Source organism: Triticum urartu, chromosome 4A, assembly GCF_056163025.1.
Source record: "Triticum urartu cultivar PI428250 chromosome 4A, HENAU_Tu73, whole genome shotgun sequence".
Lineage (NCBI taxonomy): Eukaryota > Viridiplantae > Streptophyta > Magnoliopsida > Poales > Poaceae > Triticum > Triticum urartu.
Window position 1 is genome coordinate 432130342 of NC_141876.1, and position 21001 is coordinate 432151342.

A 21001-nucleotide genomic window follows, 5' to 3' on the forward strand; every position below is an offset into this window, starting at 1 on the left:
CGCTTGTCTTTTTTTAAGCCGACCGTGCGGCGCGGCCGTCCTCATCCAAACTCGCCGTCCCCATCTGCCCACCTTGCTCCCTCGTCGCCGGCAAACCCTAGCCACCACAACCACAGCGACGATGGGCCTCTTCTCCGGCACCAGCGGCAGCAAGGCCGAGGGCAAGTCCCCCGCCACCCCTTTCCCCTCCGAGTTCCTCCCACCCCTGCCGGCGCCTCGCCGGCAGAGGCAGCGCGTCAGCATGCCAGTGCACCAGGCGGAGTGGCACTGGCAGAACCGCCAGCCTCTGCCGTATCCGGACGAGACGCTGCCGCACGACTGGCATCTGGATCCAGATAGGATCCCAGTGCCGGCGGCGCCGCGGTCGGCTCGTGCTCACGCGGAGGAGGTGCGGCGCCGGTGGGCGCTGCTAACGCCGGAGCAGCGCCTCGACAATGCCTACGCAACCGACTCGCCCAACTGGGCAAGGTGGTCCGCCTTCGAGCACGAGAAGGCGAGGCGACGGGGCGTGCGCGAGGTCGACCGGAGGCCAACGTCGCTGGTCGTCCGCGAGGAGGACCAGGCAGCGGAGGACGCCTACCAGGCGGCCCTTGCGGCCGTCTACCGGGAGAGCGAGGAGGACGAGCGGCGCAGAGCGGAGGCGGCGGAGGAGGCCCGCTACGAGGCGGCAGTGGCGCGGGTCCTTGCCCTCTCCGCGGCGGGCGACAGCGTGGTGCCGCCGTTGGCCCCGCCGTCCCCCATCAAGCCGGAGCCGCAGCCGAAGCCCGAGCCCATCACGCGCTTCTCCTGGAATGGAGTGGTGCGCGAGTGGGTGTCCGCGCCACCGGTTTGGCTGGAAGCGACGCTGACGCAGAAACAGGCCTACCTCGAGATGTGGCGCCAACGCCGGTTGACAGAGGAGCGCCGTCAAGGCGAGTACGAGGAGATGCTCGAGTGCGACCTCGAGGAAGAGGCGCGCGAGGCCGAGGAGGAGGCGCGCCAGGCCGCGGCTGCACAGCCCCCTACCCCGGCACTGCCTACGCTAGCACAGCCCGACATGACGCCGGGCAGCACGCCGCCTCATAGTTTAGGCTGTTTTTATTTTTTTAATGCAAATGTGGACACGTGGACTCTCACCGGCTTCATGGCTGGCTTTAATGTTTAATTAATGATGTTTCTCTTTTTTTAAATATGCATGCGTTCATTTTTTTTAGCGCCGTCAAAACGGATCTCAGGCCAGCGTTGGGCGTAGGCGCCGACCTAAATGCGGAAACAGGCATCCGTGTCCGTTTGGCCGACCCAAACGGACAAAAAGCGGACGAAATCGCCGTCCGTTTGGATCGGCCCGTTGGAGTTGCTCTAACTGCTACTCTCCTTTCTAATGATGAAATATAAAAGGTTGCTTTTTCACGCCTTTATATTATACAATCAAGGGAAAAAGAAATTTCTCTCCAAGCAAACGGGTGGGACTCGGTTGCTTTATAACTCGGGACTAATATTTGCCATTCCATCAAAAAAAGTTGTCAGTTCAAAAAGAAAAAGGAAAGGTGCAATTCATGCTGGAAGAAATTAAAAATGAACTCCTCATGTCAACTTTCCATGATCATCTTCAAGGCTTCAACGAGAATCTTGATGAATAAGTTGCGACTTTGCTTTAAATTTCTACCATCAAACAGAGTTTCCTGGCAACTACAAACTGGGACGCATCAGAGATCCACTATCTTCACAAGCTTTGTATAGACAACACGATTATCCCTTGCCGAATTGCTCTCATCAAGCGCGGCCTCCACCAAGTCCTGCCGAGGGAAAACGTGTCACTGTTAGATGCAAACTAAATGCCAGAAACACTAATGCATTGATACGATATCAACCCATACATAATTAAAACGATCAGAATTGAGAAGGATACAAAAAATAATTGGTACAAATAAAGACCATAGAAGGTAAGCAAGAGGTTCAGATATCTAACCTCCACGTCCCTATTAGACAAGAACTTCCCCAGGTTGTGAACAATGCACCTTAGATCTTCTGCCTGCAGTTGTGAATATACATAATGCAACATAAGAACAATAGCCACAAAAATAGAGTGCAAGTAATAGCAGAGTCAGTGCTTAAAGAAAAAGCCATCATGGTTTCAAAAGAAAGGCATTATTAGTATGTTACCTTGATATAGCCCACTCTGCTCTTGTCAAAGTAGCGAAAAGCCTACAAGATAAGGGGGGAAACTGCACACATTAGCGACATCTTAACATTTTATGGCAACTCTTAGTCTCTTGCAACAGAAAATTTACCTGCAACAGGTCCTTATCAACTACTTCATGTTTTGCTGAATCTCCTTTCGGTGATACAGCTGCCTTATCGCCAACTTCTACCAAACCTCCTTTCTCTGCTACAGTAACAGGCTTTTCATCTATACAGGCAACATTTTCTAATTCGATCTCCTTCCCTGCTTTCTGGTTCAGTTTATCTTCTTTTGTTACTTCTTCTAATTTGACCTCTCTACTGTTCAAATTACCATCCTGCAGCACGTACACAGGCAAACGCATAATTAATCTCCTGGCACAGATAAAACAATCAGGTACACTGAAACATGAGGGAACAGTAGGATTTTATAGGTGTACTTTCAAGATAAAAGATTATAAACCAGCTTTCTTTTACATGAAATTTGAACTATAATTCAATGACCAGTGTACAAAACCCACTGTAGAAAACAGCTCTCTTCTACATGAAATTTTACTATCATCCAATGACCATGTCAGGTGTAGAGGCCACTGCGCAAATTTTTGTAAGCTCTGACAAGTATAGGAGCCTTGCGAGGTTAGCTTGAGCACTGAGACGACCAAGTTTCTGCATTAGTTCAGGATGAAACTGACAAAACATAATAGCAAAACCTGGTCTCATCCAAAACTATCAACTTAAGATGTGGAAAGCTGATGTAGATTCCATATTATGGAAACAATTATTTAAGCACAACAAAAATTCCACAATAACATTAGCCTGCAACAAACACCTCTACTGCTATGAAGAAAGGGGATTCCAAAAGAAACACAAGATAAATAAATGGCATGTCTGATTGTCAATCAACTATAACTATTGTGTGCAAAACATGTTTACCTGTTGCTCAGCAGTATCACCATCCATGTCCTCATCGTCTTCATATATTTCTACCTCCTCAGGATCTTCTTCATAGTCAGGATCTTCATCCTCCATCTTCTCTGCTGCTACAGGTTCATCACGAGTAGCTGGTAAAGGTATCTGATCTATGCTCATCTTTTTCTTATCATCTTCCGTTATTTTATCGTTTTTTGGAGCACTGATATTATTAGGGGTACTTTCAATGTGAGCACCTTCAGTTGTCTTTGATCTCTTTTCTGATGATTTTGTGCCTTCCTTCGTTAGATCATCCTCTCTTGTGCGCTTACGTCGGTTCTTCTTTGTAACATAGTGCTTGTGTAGTTTCTGTGAAACAAGTAAATATCAAGCCCCATGTGGGCAGATATTAACACATAAAAAAACTCCTGAACACAAGAACTGCTACCCCTTTTGTTATGAAGACAAGACGAAACAGGATTAGGCTCCTAGTGCTCCAGAACAGAAAAAAGGCCAAACAGGATTTTGTTTGGGAAGAGGCAGAAAACCAACAGCCTACCGGAGAATACAGACGATATCTCGACTGCTAAGTGAACCGCATCCTCATATAGGTATAACCTTAATGCCACAGTTTCGACAATGACCAGGAAACATGATTGAGTGTGATAACTTTTGCACTCACTGGTTCCATAATAGCTTTATCCCCCAAAAGTAAACTACAGCATTATTAATGTTGCTGGATTTTGTTAGTATTAAAATAGAAATTAGTGGCCAAAGCTGTGTTCTGGAGACTGCTGTTTTACAAAGCGAAAATCTTTAGAGCACTAGACCAGCCAAGTAATAACCACATGAATTTGTCGATGTGAATTAGTGGAAAGCACACATGGCGTACTCAGTGCAGAGTTTTCTCATTTTAGGGTTCAAAATATGCACTAGATTAAAAACAAAAAAAGGATTGATCGTGTCACAAAATTGATGACATGGGTAAATGGTACTTGACAAAGACCAACTGTTATTATGCTTAAGCTAAAGGTGTCGGCACAGCTAAAGAAACTTACCTCAAGAAAAGACAGGATAATGCAGCCCATTCTGAATTGAAGCATTTCACTGAACGACTCAGCAAACAGCGAAAGCTAAAAGGGGAAATAAGAGCATATATCAATGTCAAAAGATAATAAAGTTTATTCTTCAGAGAGAATTAAAATTACATTTGCGGTGGTAATTACATTTAAAAAACACGTCTATTTATTATCAGGGCAAAAAACTGTGGAAAATAAAATATATACCTCAAAAACAGATTCCTCTGTGTCATTGGTTGTATAGTCTAGTAGGCCATCCAATGAAAGGGATATTGGACGGAGCTGCAAAATTGTGGTTCAATAAATATTTCCGTGTAACTTCTAAAAACTTATACAAAACGCAACACTATAAATAAAAAGGAATTACAGAGCACATTAGGCGTACTTTAGACTCTTTACTCTTCTTTGTCTGCAGAATGAATCCTGGATGTTTAGGAGGTTCATCAGATTTCTTCTTCTCTTTGGCGTCGTTAAGTGACTTTTGCTTTGGATCCTTCTTCAGGTCCCTAATCTTTTTTTCTTTACCATCCTTTGGCTTATCATTCGTTCCATTTCCCCCCTCTTTATTCACATCATCTCCATTCACACCTTCCTGTTCACTAACCTTATCTCCATTTGATTTTTTATCCTCGGTACATAGATGGGCCTTATCTGCCTTTTCTTCTTTCTTCGGATTTGAAATCTTTTCAGCAGCAATCTTCGACCGTTCTGCCAGCTTAATCTGAGAATTTCCAGCATCAGTCAAGCTTTCATCATTCTTTTCTTGTTTAACTTCCCCTCCTTGTTTACTTGTTTCTGCAGGTACAGCAGGTGTAATCAACTTGGATCCTGAAGCAGGAACTTTTCTCTTAATAATCCTTCGAATTACTTTCTTCTTCCCAGTTCTATTGGTCTCAGGTTGCAGATTAATGCCAGTTCCATCCTTTTCTTTACTAACATCCTCGGTTGTTTGTTCAACCTGCTCTTCCACAGTTTTGTTTGTGGTTTCTGCCACCACAGCCTTGTCCACCTGAGATGATTTGTCAATTGAAGTTTCAGCAGTTGGCTTTTCACGAACAACTTTTCTGATAACCTTCCTTATTACTTTCCTTCGCGTGGGCTTTTTATCCTCAACTGCATGGTGAACGGAGGCGTCGCCTGAGGTATTTCCTTGAACGTCCCCACCCTTCTTATTATGTTCCACAGCGTTATCAAGTGGTTTCCCTTCATTCTCAGCAAACTTTGCCTCCCCACCCTTCTTATTATGTTCCACAGCGTTATCAAGTGGTTTCCCTTCATTCTCAGCAAACTTTGCCTCCCCATCTTTGCCCTGCTCATCCATTTTAGTATCAACTTTCTCAATTTTGATAGCATCCTTGCAAATATCCCCCTCCCTCATATGACCATCATCTGCTCCTTCCTTCTGTTCCTTTGTATCACAAGGGGCCTAAAATATACGAATCAGGAAATAGAGCTATTAGTATTAAACAGAGACTAATATAAATTATTTTGCTACAATTGTCAACCATGGTAGGAGTATGACAAACTAACATTTTCACTCTTTATAGCCAGTTTCTCCCTGTCTACTTTTGAATTTCTGTATGTAATCCAGGTTTTCTTCCATAACTCTACTGAAGGTATGCATTCTGACAGGTTTGGCACAAACAGTACGGTAATCTCTTTATGACTAAAGAGTCCATCTTTGCCAATTCTGTTGTAATGGACCTGCAAATAGTTAAACACGTTATAGAAACGACAACAATTTCAGCAATGGTGTTTTATAAATGTGCAGTGACAAGTATGCTAAAACAAAACTGAATGTACTTCGTGATGGGAGCAAATGCTCATAACCAATCCCTCAGAACGTACTTGTATCAGACAAGTATGGCATTTTATTATAACCTATCAGGTCCAAACTTTACCAAAAACAATGTTTGAAATAGTGGATATCAAGTCTATCGCCTGAGTGCTCCAGTGTACTGAGATCATATCAAACAATGTGTCTGGTACTATTTCCATGTATATTCCTATTTTTTACATAATTTCAAAGTTACAATATAATCATTGTGATATCATAACATTTGCAAATCGAGCAGCGCGAAGACACTATTACTCCGTGTTTTAGAACTTTAGACCAAGTCATCAGCGCGAAGACACTATTTGCAGATACTTCTTTAAATACATGAAAGAAAATTTACTTAGGCTTTATTTAAGAAGTTACAACTTCTCATATTGATATTTTTTTATCAAGAGTAAATACTTCCATACCGAACATATCAGTCAACAGATTAGAAATTATCTTCCATTATCAGAAACTGAAACGAATACTATATATCTATCTAGGTAGTTGATCCCCACTACTTCTATTTATCATAACATGCACACATGCTACCTCATCAAAGGCCCACCTCAACATGCATGAGAAATTTTTTTCCTTAATTGATCCCACTACTTTTACTTTTCTCAACATGCACACATCCCACCTCATCAAAGGCCCACCACAACATGCATGAGAAAAAGTTTTCTATCATATTATGCTACTTATATTCAATAAATATTTTCAACTATACAATAATCAAATACGGAGTACAATATATGATATGTGTTTTCAGTTAATATATTATTAATTCAAATGTTCATGTTTCATACAAACACATGTCATTGAAATATATTGCAACTGAGGTACCATCTAGTATAGCATATATATCTTTCAAGCCCGTGGTGACCAATAACAATATATTGATCAGTGTATTAGTTGTATATATGTAGCCGGCTGATATTTAATACACAGATCAATGAGCCCAAAGCCAGGAACCGCTATAATGTCCAGATCTCTCATTGTTGAAGTTTACAGATAGCACAAATACGGAGCACTGAGCAGATAGAGAAAGGTAAAAATATATTATTATTTTTGTTGCTGGAACAGACAGTTTCGTGCGGCGAATCCAGTAGTCTGAGGTCAAGGAGGCTATAAAAAGGATGAAAGGAGGCAAGGCGACGGGCCCTGATTGTATCTCCATTGAGGTGTGGAGAGGCCTCGGAGACAGCGAGAGTATGGCTAACTAAGCTTTTCAACCTTATTTTTTGGGCAAACAAAATGCCAGAAGAATGGAGACAGGGTATATTAGTACCAATCTTCAAGAACAAGGGGGATGTTCAGAGTTGTACTATTTACCGTGGAATTAAGCTGATGAGCCATACAATGAAGATATGGGAGAGAGTCATTGAGCACCGCTTAAGAAGAATGACAAGCATGACCAAAAATCAGTTTGGTTTCATGCCTGGGAGGTCGACCATGGAAGCCATTATCTTGGTACGACAACTTATGGAGAGATACAGGGAGCAAAAGAAGGGCCTGCATATGGTGTTCATTGACTTGGAGAAGGCATGCGATAAGATACCACGGAATGCCATGTGGTGGGCCTTTGAGAAACACAAAGACCCAGCAAAGTACATTATCCTCATCAAGGACAATAGGACATGTACCATAATGTTGTGACAAGTGTTCGAACAAGTGATGGAGACACTGACGACTTTCCGATTAAAATAGGACTGCACCAAGGGTCAGCTTTGAGCCCTTACCTTTTTGCTTTGGTGGTTGATGAGGTCACAAGGGATATACAAGGAGATATCCCATGGTGTATGCTCTTTGCGGATGATGTGGTGCTAGTCGATGATAGTCAGACAGGGGTTCATAAGCTAGAGCTATAGAGACAAACCTTGGAATCGAAAGGTTTTAGACTCGCAGAACTAAAATCAAGTACATGAGATGCAGTTTCAGTACTACTAGGCACGAGGAGGAGGAGGTTAGCCTTGATAGGCAGGTGGTGCCACAGAAGGACACCTTTTGATATTTGGGGTCAAGGCCGACTAAAAGGCAAATGTTCAACAGTTAGGTGTGGCGGAGATGCGCATGTTGAGATGGATGTGTGGTCACACAAGGACCGGTCCGGAATGATGATATAAAAGAGAGTCGGGGTAGCACCGATTGAAGAGAAGCTTGTCCAACATCATCTTAGATGGTTTGGGCATATTCAGCGCAGGACTCCAGAAGCTCCACTGCATAGTGGACGGCTAAAGCGTGCTGCTAATGTCAAGAGAAGTCGGGGTAGACCGAAATTGACATGGGAGGAGTCTGTAAAAAGAGAACTGAAGGACTGGAGTATCACCAAAGAACTAGCCATGGAGAGGGGTGCGTGGAAGCTTGCTATCCATGTGCCAGAACCATGTGTTGGTTGCGAGATCTTATGGGTTTCAGCTCTAGCCTACCCCAACTTGTTTGGGACTACAGGCTTTGTTGTTGTTGTTGTTGTTGTTGCTGCTGCTGCTGCTGGAACAGTCAGTTCACCCGAAAAATAAATAGGGGCTTCATTTACAATTAATGATTTCCATGACGCTGGAACAGGCAGGTCAAGGAACTGAGATGTCAAGCGGGTCCTGTTTAATCCCGTTTAAACCCACTAATAATCTAACAGTTAAAAAATCCGGGGAAAATGAACTATGGAGCTAGCTAAAACTAACTAAATAGGACTTGTTGACGCCACTTATTTGCCATTTACATCCCTAAACTGAGCCTATCTCAGTTGGTGGGAGCTGCGGATGTGCAATACCCACCACCACCACTCACATTCTACTTGTTTTCAACTCGATTTAGGTGCTTACTACTTTTTATGACTTCCTCCCAAGGAATTCTTGACAAAAACATCATAGTTTCGCAAACACTACTTTGGACAGCAGACTATATCTGAACTGGCAATGTGATTGAGAATTAGAACATAACAGGCATAAGGTTGCCTTGCTAAGTGGCAAACATCCTATTAGTACATCATCTTAACAAAATTTCAATATGGTGGAACCATAATGTTACATGCAAGTTCATCATAAGTGCTAAAAATAAATTAACATGTACCTCGAGGAAATGATTCCAGTGTGTGCAATTAGATAGATCAATCTGAACCAGTTCTTTAGTGCATCTGTACAAGTAGGGTAAATTTTAGCACAACTGCCAGTTCACAAATGGATCAGTATGTTATATGATTACATACCTGACAGCAGTTCGCACCAAGCACGAACAGTCAATCAATGGATCTCCACCATCTATTGCTGCACTCCAAGGACCTCCAATTGTAATAAGTGCATGATCCTTCTTAAATACAGCAAATTTCAAGACATTGTTCCAGTGCGCTATTCGTTCCTCGGCACTTCTCAACGAACATATATCAGCGAAGGCACCGTTGCTCATACCACTCATCAAGAGAACCTGCACACGCTCATCAGAATAAGAATTATTACAAAGATCAATTTGGCAATACTTTGATATTTGAAAATACACAAACAGTACACCCACGATCTTGACACCCCGCATGAGAATCTCGTGCTTTTCGACAAAAATCAGATATGCATAATAACCAAACCATGTCATAAAGTACTCAAATGGGAATTCTGAGCAAAAAATGGGAAAGCAATTTTAATGGCATCAGACAATGTAGTACCACAACTTATGGACCACATAGATTTGCATGCCACCAGGGATTGTACACAGAGTCTGCAAACATGAGTATAACTCCAACCAGTGTGCCACATGATACCTACACATATTGATGTAGTAATCGTCTACTTGTAGCTACTCTAGTTCAACCTAGTCCATACTTTAAAATAAAATATACAAAATTGTAGACACAAACCTTTACGTTCCAAACAGTGTCTGGACTACCGGTGCTGTACGATTTCTCTGAAGATAAAACTGTTCTTTCATTGGTCTTATCATCCACTTCATGGATGTCATGCTCCAAACTGTTTTATGGCAATAGCAACAATGTGGTAAAATGATGCTATTAAAATGAAGAATAATCACTTTGGCAAGCAAAGCATAATGTGTATTTAAAATAGAAAGTATACCTGACTGGTGTGCGCATTGAAAGATTAAGGTTTCCTTTTGGCCAGTTCAAGACAACCTATAAACAAATCGCTGATTAGGGGAAATAATCCTATGATTCCCCATTGAAAAGAAAATTTATTCATACAACAACAGACCTTAGAAACATCTGGAGAAATCACTAGTCTAGGATATCGCTTTGTCAACGATAAGTAGTCCCTCTCAGCATCCACCAAGCGAAATGGGAAGACCTGCGAAAAAGAAACTGATTGCATTAAATTCATAAAAGGAAGCAAACTAAATGTGCAAAAAGAGAAGCCATGATCAGCTGCATAAACAGGAAGGCAAATGGCGAAAAGGAGGCAAATGTGTTCATGATTGTACTATCATGGACGCTGGAGCACAATCTCCAATTAAGGTGGGGATGGCCTTCCAATTGGATAAGAAACATCTCATGATTTTTCATATCACTTGGAGGGAAGTGATATCTTGGTGGCAGCTAAAGAGAAATATCTACTACAAATGCTGAAACATGGCTCAGTGAAGATGGATGAATAACCAGAACTCCAGACACAAACAGAACTAAATAGTTCCACATGTGTGTGCAGGGACAGGTGCTAAAACTAATTGGCTTCAGAAGGACAAGAATCAGCGGCTTTAAGACCGAGAGCACATTGAAGAGATTAGCCCCTAACATTATTACTTGATCTGAACAGCAACAATGTGACAAACTCAACTATCTGTTTACCTTGCAAATATATTCTCTCTTTAGTTGTTTAACAGGTGAACGAGGCCTTCAGGACAACAAACGAAAGCGTTAGTTATAAAGGCTGGCAGAAGACGAAGCAGCAAGCGGTTGCATCCACAAAACTATAGAGGAAACATGGAGGTCCACCTATGCAGGACATCACGTCGAGGCGAAAGCCGCCGCAAAGGCTTCTCAGGTCTAACAGAAGAAGAACGCCGCCTTTCACCAGGTGTCCTCGGAGGAGTGTGCTCCCGCCTTGGAATAGCCACATGCTTCCTATCCCGCTCCCTCTCATTCTCCCGGCGCTCGCGAAGACGTACTCTTTCTCGTTCGCGTCCCCTTTCCCTTTCACGCTCTCTTAGTCGTTGGTGCTCCCGCTCCCTGTCTTGCTCTCTTTCCATTTCATGGTTTCGTAGCTCTTGTTCGCGTTCCCATTCCCTTTCCTTTTCTCTTTCCCACAAAAGGCCCCTTCTATGCTCCTCATCTCTTAGATCCAGTTCACGGCGATAACCAACCCTGTCTCTTGTTCGCTCATCAACCATGGGGATGCTTGGATGTACACGAGGTAAGATGCTATCTCGGTAATCAGACTCTGAAGATGGATGCAGCAAGCTCTTCCCTGAAGCATAGTCGCGTCCAGGGGGTAGGCCCATCACGTAACCACTGCCGGATGACCCTTGTCCATAGACAAGGCTGTCCATGTTTGTCCTCTGAGTTCCCCCCAAGATTGAAGCTTGTTGTTGGCCGCCATATGGAACAGATCCAGCAATTGACAAGCTGTGATGATCGGCTTCAACTCTTCCATATGCACTAACTTCCTGGGAACCTTGATGGACTGGACCGGCGGTCCTTCCTGCAAAGTAATCGGCTTGTCTGCCAGAAATGCATACTTTTACTCAGTGCATGTGCTATATCTTGTAGTGGTGACAGACACAAAGGTCACTAATTCACTAGTGGTTTACTTTCCAAGCTTATCAACAATTTTTTTACAGCTTACCAAAACCTAGTCATAGGGCAGAGATGTCTGGATGAAGCAACTTTTAACTTATCAGAGGCACCTTTTTAAGTGGTTATAACCAAGACATAATTATAATACTGATAATACTAATAACAGAAACTATAGCAGAAATAATAATAATGTGAAACAAAAACCTGACAGTCATCAGTATAACCTTACTGTGAGCTAACATACCGTATGTCAGAGACAGGCTGCGGTGGAGTTTTTAGGAGTTGCTGATGTCGTGTCGATGAAACCTAAAATTTCAACATCATTTAATAATGGGAATAAACTAATTATCAAAGACAACAGATAAATGAGAACAGAACGATGCTTTCTGCGAAGAGGGGGGGGGGGGGGGGGGAGGGGATTTTACCTGATCCACACGGTCATGAATCTGAGATTACGTAAAAGCCAGCGAGTTATAATTATACATTGTCAAAATCTAAGAGGTGCTGAACAAAAGAAAAACAAATGGGCAGTACAGAAAGAGAAAGAGATACCTGATGGCTTCCAGGAATATGATCGGGGTATCTTCTATCCAAATCATTGAAGCCATCTCTCCTGCCAAAATTAGCTGACTGTTCACCGTACATCCTTCTCTCCAATTCATAATGCGTACTGTACTGCTCTAGCTTTGGGACATATGCACGAGAAGCTAGATAGTCATCATTTGGCCTTCCCAGGCTGGACCCTACAGCTCCAGATGAGAACTTCGATGACTCGGAGAGTGATGTTTGATGAGCTTGCAGGTTGGGAAGACCAGAAGAACTTGGACCTTTGCTAGCAAGTCCACCAACCTGTTAAATATATTAGGCGGAATTTTCAATTGGCATATTCTGTAACAAGATCATGTAACAATAGTAGTTTCCCCCTTGTTCAATTCTAGTTTGGGGGCAAATAAAACTTCACCTATATTTTGAAAAGCTTGATAAAAGCATCAATTATGCGATGGAAAAGGACAAAATTCTTCAAACATCTTTGTGACGCAAAACATGTAATTAATTGAGATGATGCTCAACTCCAAAAATGGCAAACTAAATTCTGGTCATCCTTTACTATACGTGAACTGACCAGATATATGTGGTTAACACTGAACTGAAGTGGGAACGGGGGAGGAGAGAGATCTTAAAGAGGGCAGACTTCTGATTCTCTATAGTCTTCGTATAGATACATATTGATTGCTGTGGTTGATAGAGAAAGAGGTTGCACATGGAGAAAAACGCCGTGGTTTCAGATATCACATAATCATAAGAAGCTATGGTAAAGCAGTTGTGGGGCATAAATTCTATTTGTACCTACGCAAAATAATGGCAACATTTGTATCATTCTACCCAAACTAACCCAAGTAAGCTGTAAGATCAAGATCTTGGATTTCACCCAGCTTCAGAACCGGAATTGTTGGGAAGCTCAGTGATCCATAGGGGACCCATGTTACCAGTTTGGGATAGCTTAAGACCCTTAACTCCTTCAGCTAAAGCTTGTGCTCTCCCAAAAGGCATGAAAATGTAGCTGTAAAATGATGCAAGTTCATTGCTAGAACGTTAGGAAAGGTGGCAAGGGACCCAAGTTACCAGTTTGGGATAGCTTAAGGCCCTTAACTCCTTCAGCTAAAGCTTGTGCTCTCCCAAAAGGCATGAAAATGTAGCTGTAAAATGATGCAAGTTCATTGCTAGAACGTTAGGAAAGGTGGCAAGGGGATACTGTGCAAGAGCTGTTGCTTTGCAACTTTATATAAAACTCTACACCTTCCATTAAATAAAATAAAAGGTGATGACGGAATTTATCTTTCAGGCCGAGGAAGATCGATAGTTCATGTAGGCAGATTTTAGGAGCCAATTTTTTTCAAAGTTTGACTCTATCCTTGTTCAAAAGGAAAGTTTTTACAGGACCGGGGGGGGGGGGGGGGGGGAGTATAAGATCAAGCTTTATATTGCTCAGATCATCCCATAGAGCTGTTTTAAATTTCTGGATTGTACCACAAATTCTCAACTAATAACTCTAATAGAAAGCGAGTATTTAGACCTTGTTTACAAAGCAGGCATGTATTTCACATTTTGCCCAAAGTTCCGACTATTCTTTCCATGGGTGACACTTGAGGGACCAGGTAAACTTTGAAATACATAAAATTATTTCTATTTATGCATGGATTATTTCTGTGCATAAGACAAAGAGTACGGAAGGGATATAAATGGACCTTTTCAGGTTCAGGAACCGGGCTTATTCTTCAAACAAACCCATTTGTTTTATTTATAGACCAACAATGCTGGACACTAGCTTTAAAACTGGTCAAACCTAGGATTCGCTTATCACAGATGTCCATGTGGACCTATTATAATTCCCTAAAGCATGTACTGGGTAATATTTAGATACAATTGGATTGATATCTAGTAACCTTGATTATTTGCCTTCACTCAAAGAGATGCCTTTGGTATATATGAGTACAATACAAACCGACAAACGACAACTCACACAATTCAGTTACATGTGTAACATCAATGAGCAATAATAAGCAACATAAGGAAACAAAACTAATTGCATCCAGAATTCAAACTGGAAAGGAGCACAAATTAACCTTCTGCGCGCCATAAACTGCAGCGTAAGGCCCTCCATACTGCCCCACAGCGCCCTGTGCCGCATTGCCGCCAAACTGATGGCCATCAGTGCCACCAGCTGCTGCAGCAGATGCCGCATACCCAACGCTAACAGGCTGCCAAAGCCCAACCAAAAGGGCGCAAGTGTTTGCACACATATATCAGAACCTTGCACCATTAGATAGGGTTGCCAAACAAAGCATCAGATGAGTTTCCCAGAGCGCCTTACAATTTTGCCGTACGGTTGCTGCGCCCCATACTGCGGCGGCTGGCCGTAGGGATTGGGCCCTTTCTTCGGAAACATTGCAGATGCGACCGCCTCAGATCCTGCGGATCACAAGACCCGGCCGAAACACCGCGCAGAAGCAAGCAAGCACGGACGGCCGGCACAGCGGCACACAAGCTTCTGCAGGGAAAATAAATCCTGTAAATTACATCTGCGGCGGCAAATACATCAGCAATGAATCCATGACAACCACGCAAGCGGGCATGACCGGGATGGACCAGGCGATTTGGTTGCTGGCAAATACAGAAAAGGTGAAACCCCATGGACTTCTAGGGCTTACCTGTGGAGGGTAGACGAGGAGGCTATGCGCTGGGATGCTGAGCCAGTCTTGGAAAGCGATTGGGCTCGGCAGGAGACGACGTCGGCAGCGGCGCCGCGGGATCAGCGGCGGCGGAGGACGAAGAGAAGGGGTTGGGAAACTGGGGTTCAGGCTAATTGTATATCGGTCTGAACGAAGGATATGCAAGCGCAGCGTGACCGCCTGCATCAATAGAACGCCGGATGCCAGAGATTCTGTTCTGTTGGGCCGAGTTGAGTGCCCGATGATAGTTTGGGCTGGATATTGTTTTTTCTTTAGGGGTGGGCTGGACATTGAATGAGACTGTGGGAACCCTCTCCTTTTACAAATTGGCCCATCACAGTATTAGCAACGGCCTTGCGGCCTACTAATCGATATGGATATTGACCTATTCTACGGATATTTGTCTACTTCAATTCAATAGATCTCTCCTTTGCCTCAAAAAAAAAATTTAGATCTCTCCTATACCTATAAGGAATTATATATATCTAAAAAAGAGAACTAAAAGGAAGTAGCAGTGCCACACATATATTGTATTCTTTTAGTCTAGGCATCGGTGTTATGAATGTTCAATTTTATCATCAATATTCATAACATATATCCTATTCACAATAGAAGTATGGTCTTTTGTTCATAACATTGAACAACTATTGTTCTCTCGTGAACAACTTCCTTGCAACTTCTATTCAATGGGTTAGAATGTACAGAACTCTAAAATAAATTATAAAAATAAATATAGATGTAATATGTTGATGAAAAAAGTAGCATAACTTATACAAAGTTTTCATCAGATATTTTAACCTCGTTATTTGTTGGTCATTTAGACCGTAGTAGTTATTGCATCGATTCATAAAAACATGTAATCAAGTCGGTATCCTTGTAATCAACTTTTAATCACAATTCTAAAAAAATTAGTGTTCAACAAATTTAATCACAATTCCCAAAAATTACACATACTTGACCAACTTTCTCTACATCTTATAACTTGTATGGCATTCATACATGAGTTGGACATTCCAGATTTCTTTTCTTTCTGCCTTTGTACTTCTTATAGTTTTACTTCAAATATTTCTCTTACTCACAGAAGAAGCATCCAACTTTAAGAGTGGCATGAGCCCCGAACTTTCCTAGGTGTGTAAGTCTCATTAAAGCAACTCCAACGGTGCGACCCAAACGGACGGCGCATTTGTCCATTTTTTGTCCGTTTGGGTCGACCGCCCGCCCGGCGTCCGCCCAAGTTTGTATTTGGGTCGGCAGTGCACCCAACGCGCCGACCCATTTCATGTTCGCACTCAATTTTAAAAAAAGGCCCGCGGCCATAGATCATGTCAGCGGCCATAGATCATGTCTGCACCATGCCAGCGCCGGCATACATTGCCGGCTTCAAAAAATATCATTGCAGTTCATGCTGGCGCACTCGCTAGCGGCCGGCACACATGCCAGCACACAAAAAAGGTGGTACTTGAGTTCGACCACGCCATCGCGGCCCCGTGGTCATGCCAGCACACAAGCCGGCATTCAAAAAAGGAAGGTGCTCGCGGCCACGAGATCACTCGTCGGTGAACTTGAACATGTCGGCCTGCATCTTCTCAAACCACGACCTCTTCCTTGGCGACACGGTGTTGAGATCCACCTTCATGATCTCTACCCCGGTCATCATGCTTGCGAGAGCCACTTCTTTCGCCTTGGTCTTGGCGTTGGCGGCCTCGATCTCTAGCATCTTGGCTTGCTTCTCCACCTCCATCTCAAGCATCTTGGCTTGCTTCTCCGTGTCCATCTCAAGCCTCCTCCTTTGGATCTCCATGAAGGCGTTCATTTGCTCTTTTTTGAAACGTCGGCGCTCCTCCTCCCTTGAGTCCTTCTTATTCATCATGCCCTCCACGCTTGCGATCAAGGCGTTCGATGCCGCATCCCGCTTGTCCTCCTTCTTGGAGTTGGTCTTCCCCCGCGGCCGTGCCTTCGGCCCTTCCTCTTGGCCGACTCCCTTGCCCGCTGTTCAAGCGTCAGCGCCTTCTGTGGCTTGGGCGCGACGGCGGTCTTGCGCGGGGCACGAGGCTTGCCTTTACCGGAGGGGGTGAAAGTGCAACTATCCCTAGGTGGTTTTGGTAATTCATAACAACATATAGCTCATTGAGCTAATGCCATTCCAAGATGATTATTTCAGGAAAGCTCAATGATTGGCATGGCATGGATGTGAAAGTGGAACCCTCAAAATGCTAAGGACAAATGGATTGGCTCAAGCTCAAAAGCTCAAGACTCTTCATTTTATATTTAGTGATCCAAGATCACATTGAGTCCATAGGAAAAGCCAATACTATCAAGGAGGGATGAGGTGTTGCTTAATGAGCCTCTTGCTTCATGTGCTTAATGATATGCTCCAAAACCCTCAACTACTTTCCCATATCCACATATGACCTAAACTCTAAGCCAAACTCGGTCCTACCGATTTTTCCTATCCGGCGCCACCGAGTTTCAATTGTCATTAGCCACTGCCAAACCCTAGCAATTCGGTTCTACCGATAAGGATCTCGGTCCCACCGAGATGGGGTTGCAAACTCTCTGTTTCCCTTTCGTAACTTTTCGGTCCCACCGAAAGAGCGAATCGGTCCCACCGAGATTGCAATGTAAACTCAGTGTTTCCCCTTTGTAACTTTTCGGTCTCACCGAGTTCCACTCGGTCTCACCGAAAGAGCAAATTGGTCCCACCGAGTTTGCCTGACCAACTCTCTGGTTAGCTAATTACCAAACTCGGCCTCATCGAGTTTGTGTAATCGGTCTCACCGAGATTACGTTATGCCCAAACCCTAACCGAATCGGTCCTACCGAGTTGCATGTCAGTCCCACCGAAATTCCTAACGGTCACTAGGTTTACTACTTCGGTCAGACCGAGTTTATTATTCGGTCCCACCGAGATTGGAAATCTGTGTAACGGTTGGATTTTGTGTGGAGGCTATATATACCCCTCCACCTCCTTCTCATTCGAGGAGAGAGCCATCAGAACACACACATCATTCCTACTCATATGTTTTGAGAGAAAACCACCTACTCATGTGTTGAGATCAAGACATCCCATTCCTACCATATGAATCTTAATTTCTAGCCTTCCCAAGTTGCTTTCCACTCAAATCTTCTTTCCACCAAATCCAAATCCTATGAGAGAGAGTTGAGTGTTGGGGAGACTATCATTTGAAGCACAAGAGCAAGGAGTTCATTACCTACACACCATTTGTTACTTCTTGGAGAGTGGTGTCTCCTAGATTGGCTAGGTGTCACTTGGGAGCCTCCGACAAGATTGTGGAGTTGAACCAAGGAGTTTGTAAGGGCAAGGAGATCGCCTACTTCGTGAAGATCTACCGCTAGTGAGGCAAGTCCTTCGTGGGCATTGGCCATGGTGGGATAGACAAGGTTGCTTCTTCGTGGACCCTTTGTGGGTGGTTGCTTCTCCGTGGACCCTTCGTGGGTGGAGCCCTTCGTGGACTCGCGCAACCGTTGCCCTTGGGTGGAGCCCTGTATGGACTCGCACAACCGTTACCCTTCGTGGGTTGAAGTCTCCATCAACGTGGATGTAGGATAGCACCACCTATCCGAACCACGGGAAAAACATCCGTGTCTCCAATTGCGTTTGAAATCTCCAAACCCTTCCCTTTATATTCTTGCAAGTTGCATGCTTTACTTTCCGCTGCCAATATACTCTTTGCATGCTTGCTTGAATTATGTTATGATTGCTTGACTTGTCCTAAAATAGCTAAAATCTGCCAAGAACTAAAATTGGGAAAAGGTTAAGTTTTTATTTGGTCAAGTAGTCTAATCACCCCCCCTCTAGACATACTTTCGATCCTACAAGTGGTATCAGAGCTTTGGTCTCCATTTGCTTGATCTCCATAGCTTTTGGTGGTCATAGCCTTGGTTTCACAACCTAGGAGAGTATGGCGTCTAGCGAGGGAAATTATCACCGTAGAGGTCCTTACTTTGATGGTACTAATTTTGCTAGTTGGAAGCATAAAATGAAAATGCATATTCTTGGACATAACCCCGCCGTTTGGGCTATTGTGTGTGTTGGTTTGCAAGGTGACTTCTTTGATGGGAAAGAACCAAACCGTGAAGCTACCGCGGATGAGTTGAAGATGTTGCAATACAATGCTCAAGCTTGTGATATTCTCTTCAACGGATTGTGCCCCGAAGAATTCAACAAAATCAGCCGCCTTGAGAATGCAAAGGAAATTTGGGACACTTTGATTGATATGCACGAAGGTACCGACTCCGTCAAGGAATCCAAGTTGGATGTGCTTCAAAGCCAACTTGACAAGTTCAAGATGAAGGATGGTGAAGGTGTCGCCGAAATGTACTCTAGGCTTGCTCTCATCACAAATGAGATTGCCGGCTTAGGAAGTGAAGAGATGACCGATAAATTCATCATCAAGAAGATCCTAAGAGCCTTGGATGGAAAATATGATACCGTGTGCACATTGATCCAAATGATGCCCAATTACAAAGATCTCAAGCCAACGGAAGTGATTGAAAGAATTGTTGCTCATGAGATGTCACTTAAGGATAAAGAGGAACTTCACAACAAATCAAGTGGTGCCTAAAAAGCCTCATGTGAAGCCCCTGCATCATCAAGTGAGAAACAAGACTTCACTGAAGAATTGAGCTTAATGGTGAAGAACTTCAACAAGTTCTACAAGAGTAGAAGCAAAGATAGAAGCTCCAAGTCAAGGTCCTACAATGACAAAAGATCTTCTAGTCGAGAGCGAAACTGTTGCAATTGTGGAAGACCCGGACACTATTCCAATGAGTGTACGGCTCCCTACAAGAGAAGAGAAGATTCTCCAAAAAGAAGAAGCAAAAGGATCACCACCAAGAGAGAGAAGGAGTAGAGATGATCGTTATGAACGAAGATACTCACGGAGAAGCAAGGATTCGGAAAGGAAGGAAAAATCATCGAGGAGCTATACAAGACGAAGACATCAAGCTCATGTTGGTGAATGGGTATCCAGCTCCGACTCCGACAGCCACTCCGAGAGAAGTTATCACTCCGACTCCGAAGATACTCAAGATGAAGGTGTTGCCGGTCTAGCACTTGTGTCATCCAACTCCTACGACATATTTGACTCACCAAATGAAGGAATTGGAAGATGCTTCATGGCCAAAGGTCCTAAGGTAACACACCCCGAGTATGTTGATTTCAATAGTGATGAAGATGACTTGTTAGGTGATGACTTGCTTGGTGACAACTCTAGTGATGAATACTATGATGAAAGACCAATTAATCATGCTAATCAAGATAAAACGAATGACAATGATAAGGAGAAGATTGAGGCTCTAACTAAAGAACTAAAAACTCTTAAGTTAGCTCATGACACTATCTTCGAAGATCATCGAGAACTTTTAAGGGCTCATGAGAAGCTACGCTTTGAAAAGCTCAATCCTGAGCAAGAGCATGAGTTCTTAAAGGCAATCAATGATGATCTCCGCAAGAAAAGTTCTTCTTACATTGCCAAGCGTTTACTCTTATCCACTTACATGCCTCAAGTCAAGTCTAGTAACAAGAAAGATTCTTCCTCTAGTAGTAACAATGATCATGCTAAATCCAATATTGTTGCTTCTAGTAGTTCTCTTGATTCCACTAATGATTCTCTTAGCCAAGTTACACTTGAGCAAGAAAATAGCTTATTGAAGGGAATTATAGAGAAAGGAGTGTACAAAAGCCTTGCCGGGAGTAAGCAATTCGAGGAAATTGTGCGCAAGCAAGGAATGCACCGGAAGAATCAAGGTGTTGGTTTTGAACTAAAGTTCAATGCCAATGGAGTTGAATGGGAAGAAGATCAATACCCCAAGACGAAGTTTGTCCCTCAACAAGAGAAGTATACTTCTTTCAAGGGGACACAAGCTCAAGATGATCTTCCACCACAAGACTACGAGCAAAAAGGCAAGGACAAGCTTCAAGAGGAAATTGATGCATTTGAAGAAGCTCCTAAGACCTTAGTCAAGTGGATTCCCAAGACTACTTCAAGTTCCACTTCATCAAGTACGACTACAACTCCAAGGATTCCCATCAAGATGATGTGGATCCAAA

The 21001-nt window shown here is 43.4% G+C and overlaps 1 protein-coding gene across 1 annotated transcript; it reads right to left on the reverse strand.

The window, feature by feature from the left end:
• Positions 1–1423: 1423 nt before the first annotated feature.
• Positions 1424–15094, reverse strand: LOC125551916 (protein SHORT ROOT IN SALT MEDIUM 1). The gene is made up of 22 exons (XM_048715316.2): positions 14908–15094; positions 14571–14747; positions 14323–14457; positions 12251–12547; positions 12124–12144; positions 11943–12004; positions 10898–11623; positions 10751–10796; positions 10161–10253; positions 10026–10081; positions 9812–9920; positions 9173–9387; positions 9037–9100; positions 5679–5852; positions 4534–5574; positions 4356–4430; positions 4128–4202; positions 3094–3438; positions 2271–2498; positions 2143–2184; positions 1949–2011; positions 1424–1775 (listed from the first exon to the last, which is right to left on the reverse strand). The coding sequence occupies exons 2-22, from the start codon at positions 14643–14645 to the stop codon at positions 1686–1688; spliced, it is 4032 nt and encodes a 1343-aa protein (XP_048571273.2). The 5' UTR covers positions 14646–14747; positions 14908–15094; the 3' UTR covers positions 1424–1685.
• Positions 15095–21001: the final 5907 nt, after the last annotated feature.

Coding starts and splice junctions, on each gene's coding strand:
- LOC125551916 (XM_048715316.2), bottom strand. CDS start 14,645: ATGTTTCCGAAGAAAGGGCCCAATCCCTACGGCCAGCCGCCGCAGTAT. Junction 14,458..14,570: donor AGCAACCGTACGGCAAAATT/GTAAGGCGCTCT, acceptor GGGCTTTGGCAG/CCTGTTAGCGTTGGGTATGC. Junction 5,853..9,036: donor ACTGGAATCATTTCCTCGAG/GTACATGTTAAT, acceptor AACTATTTGCAG/GTCCATTACAACAGAATTGG.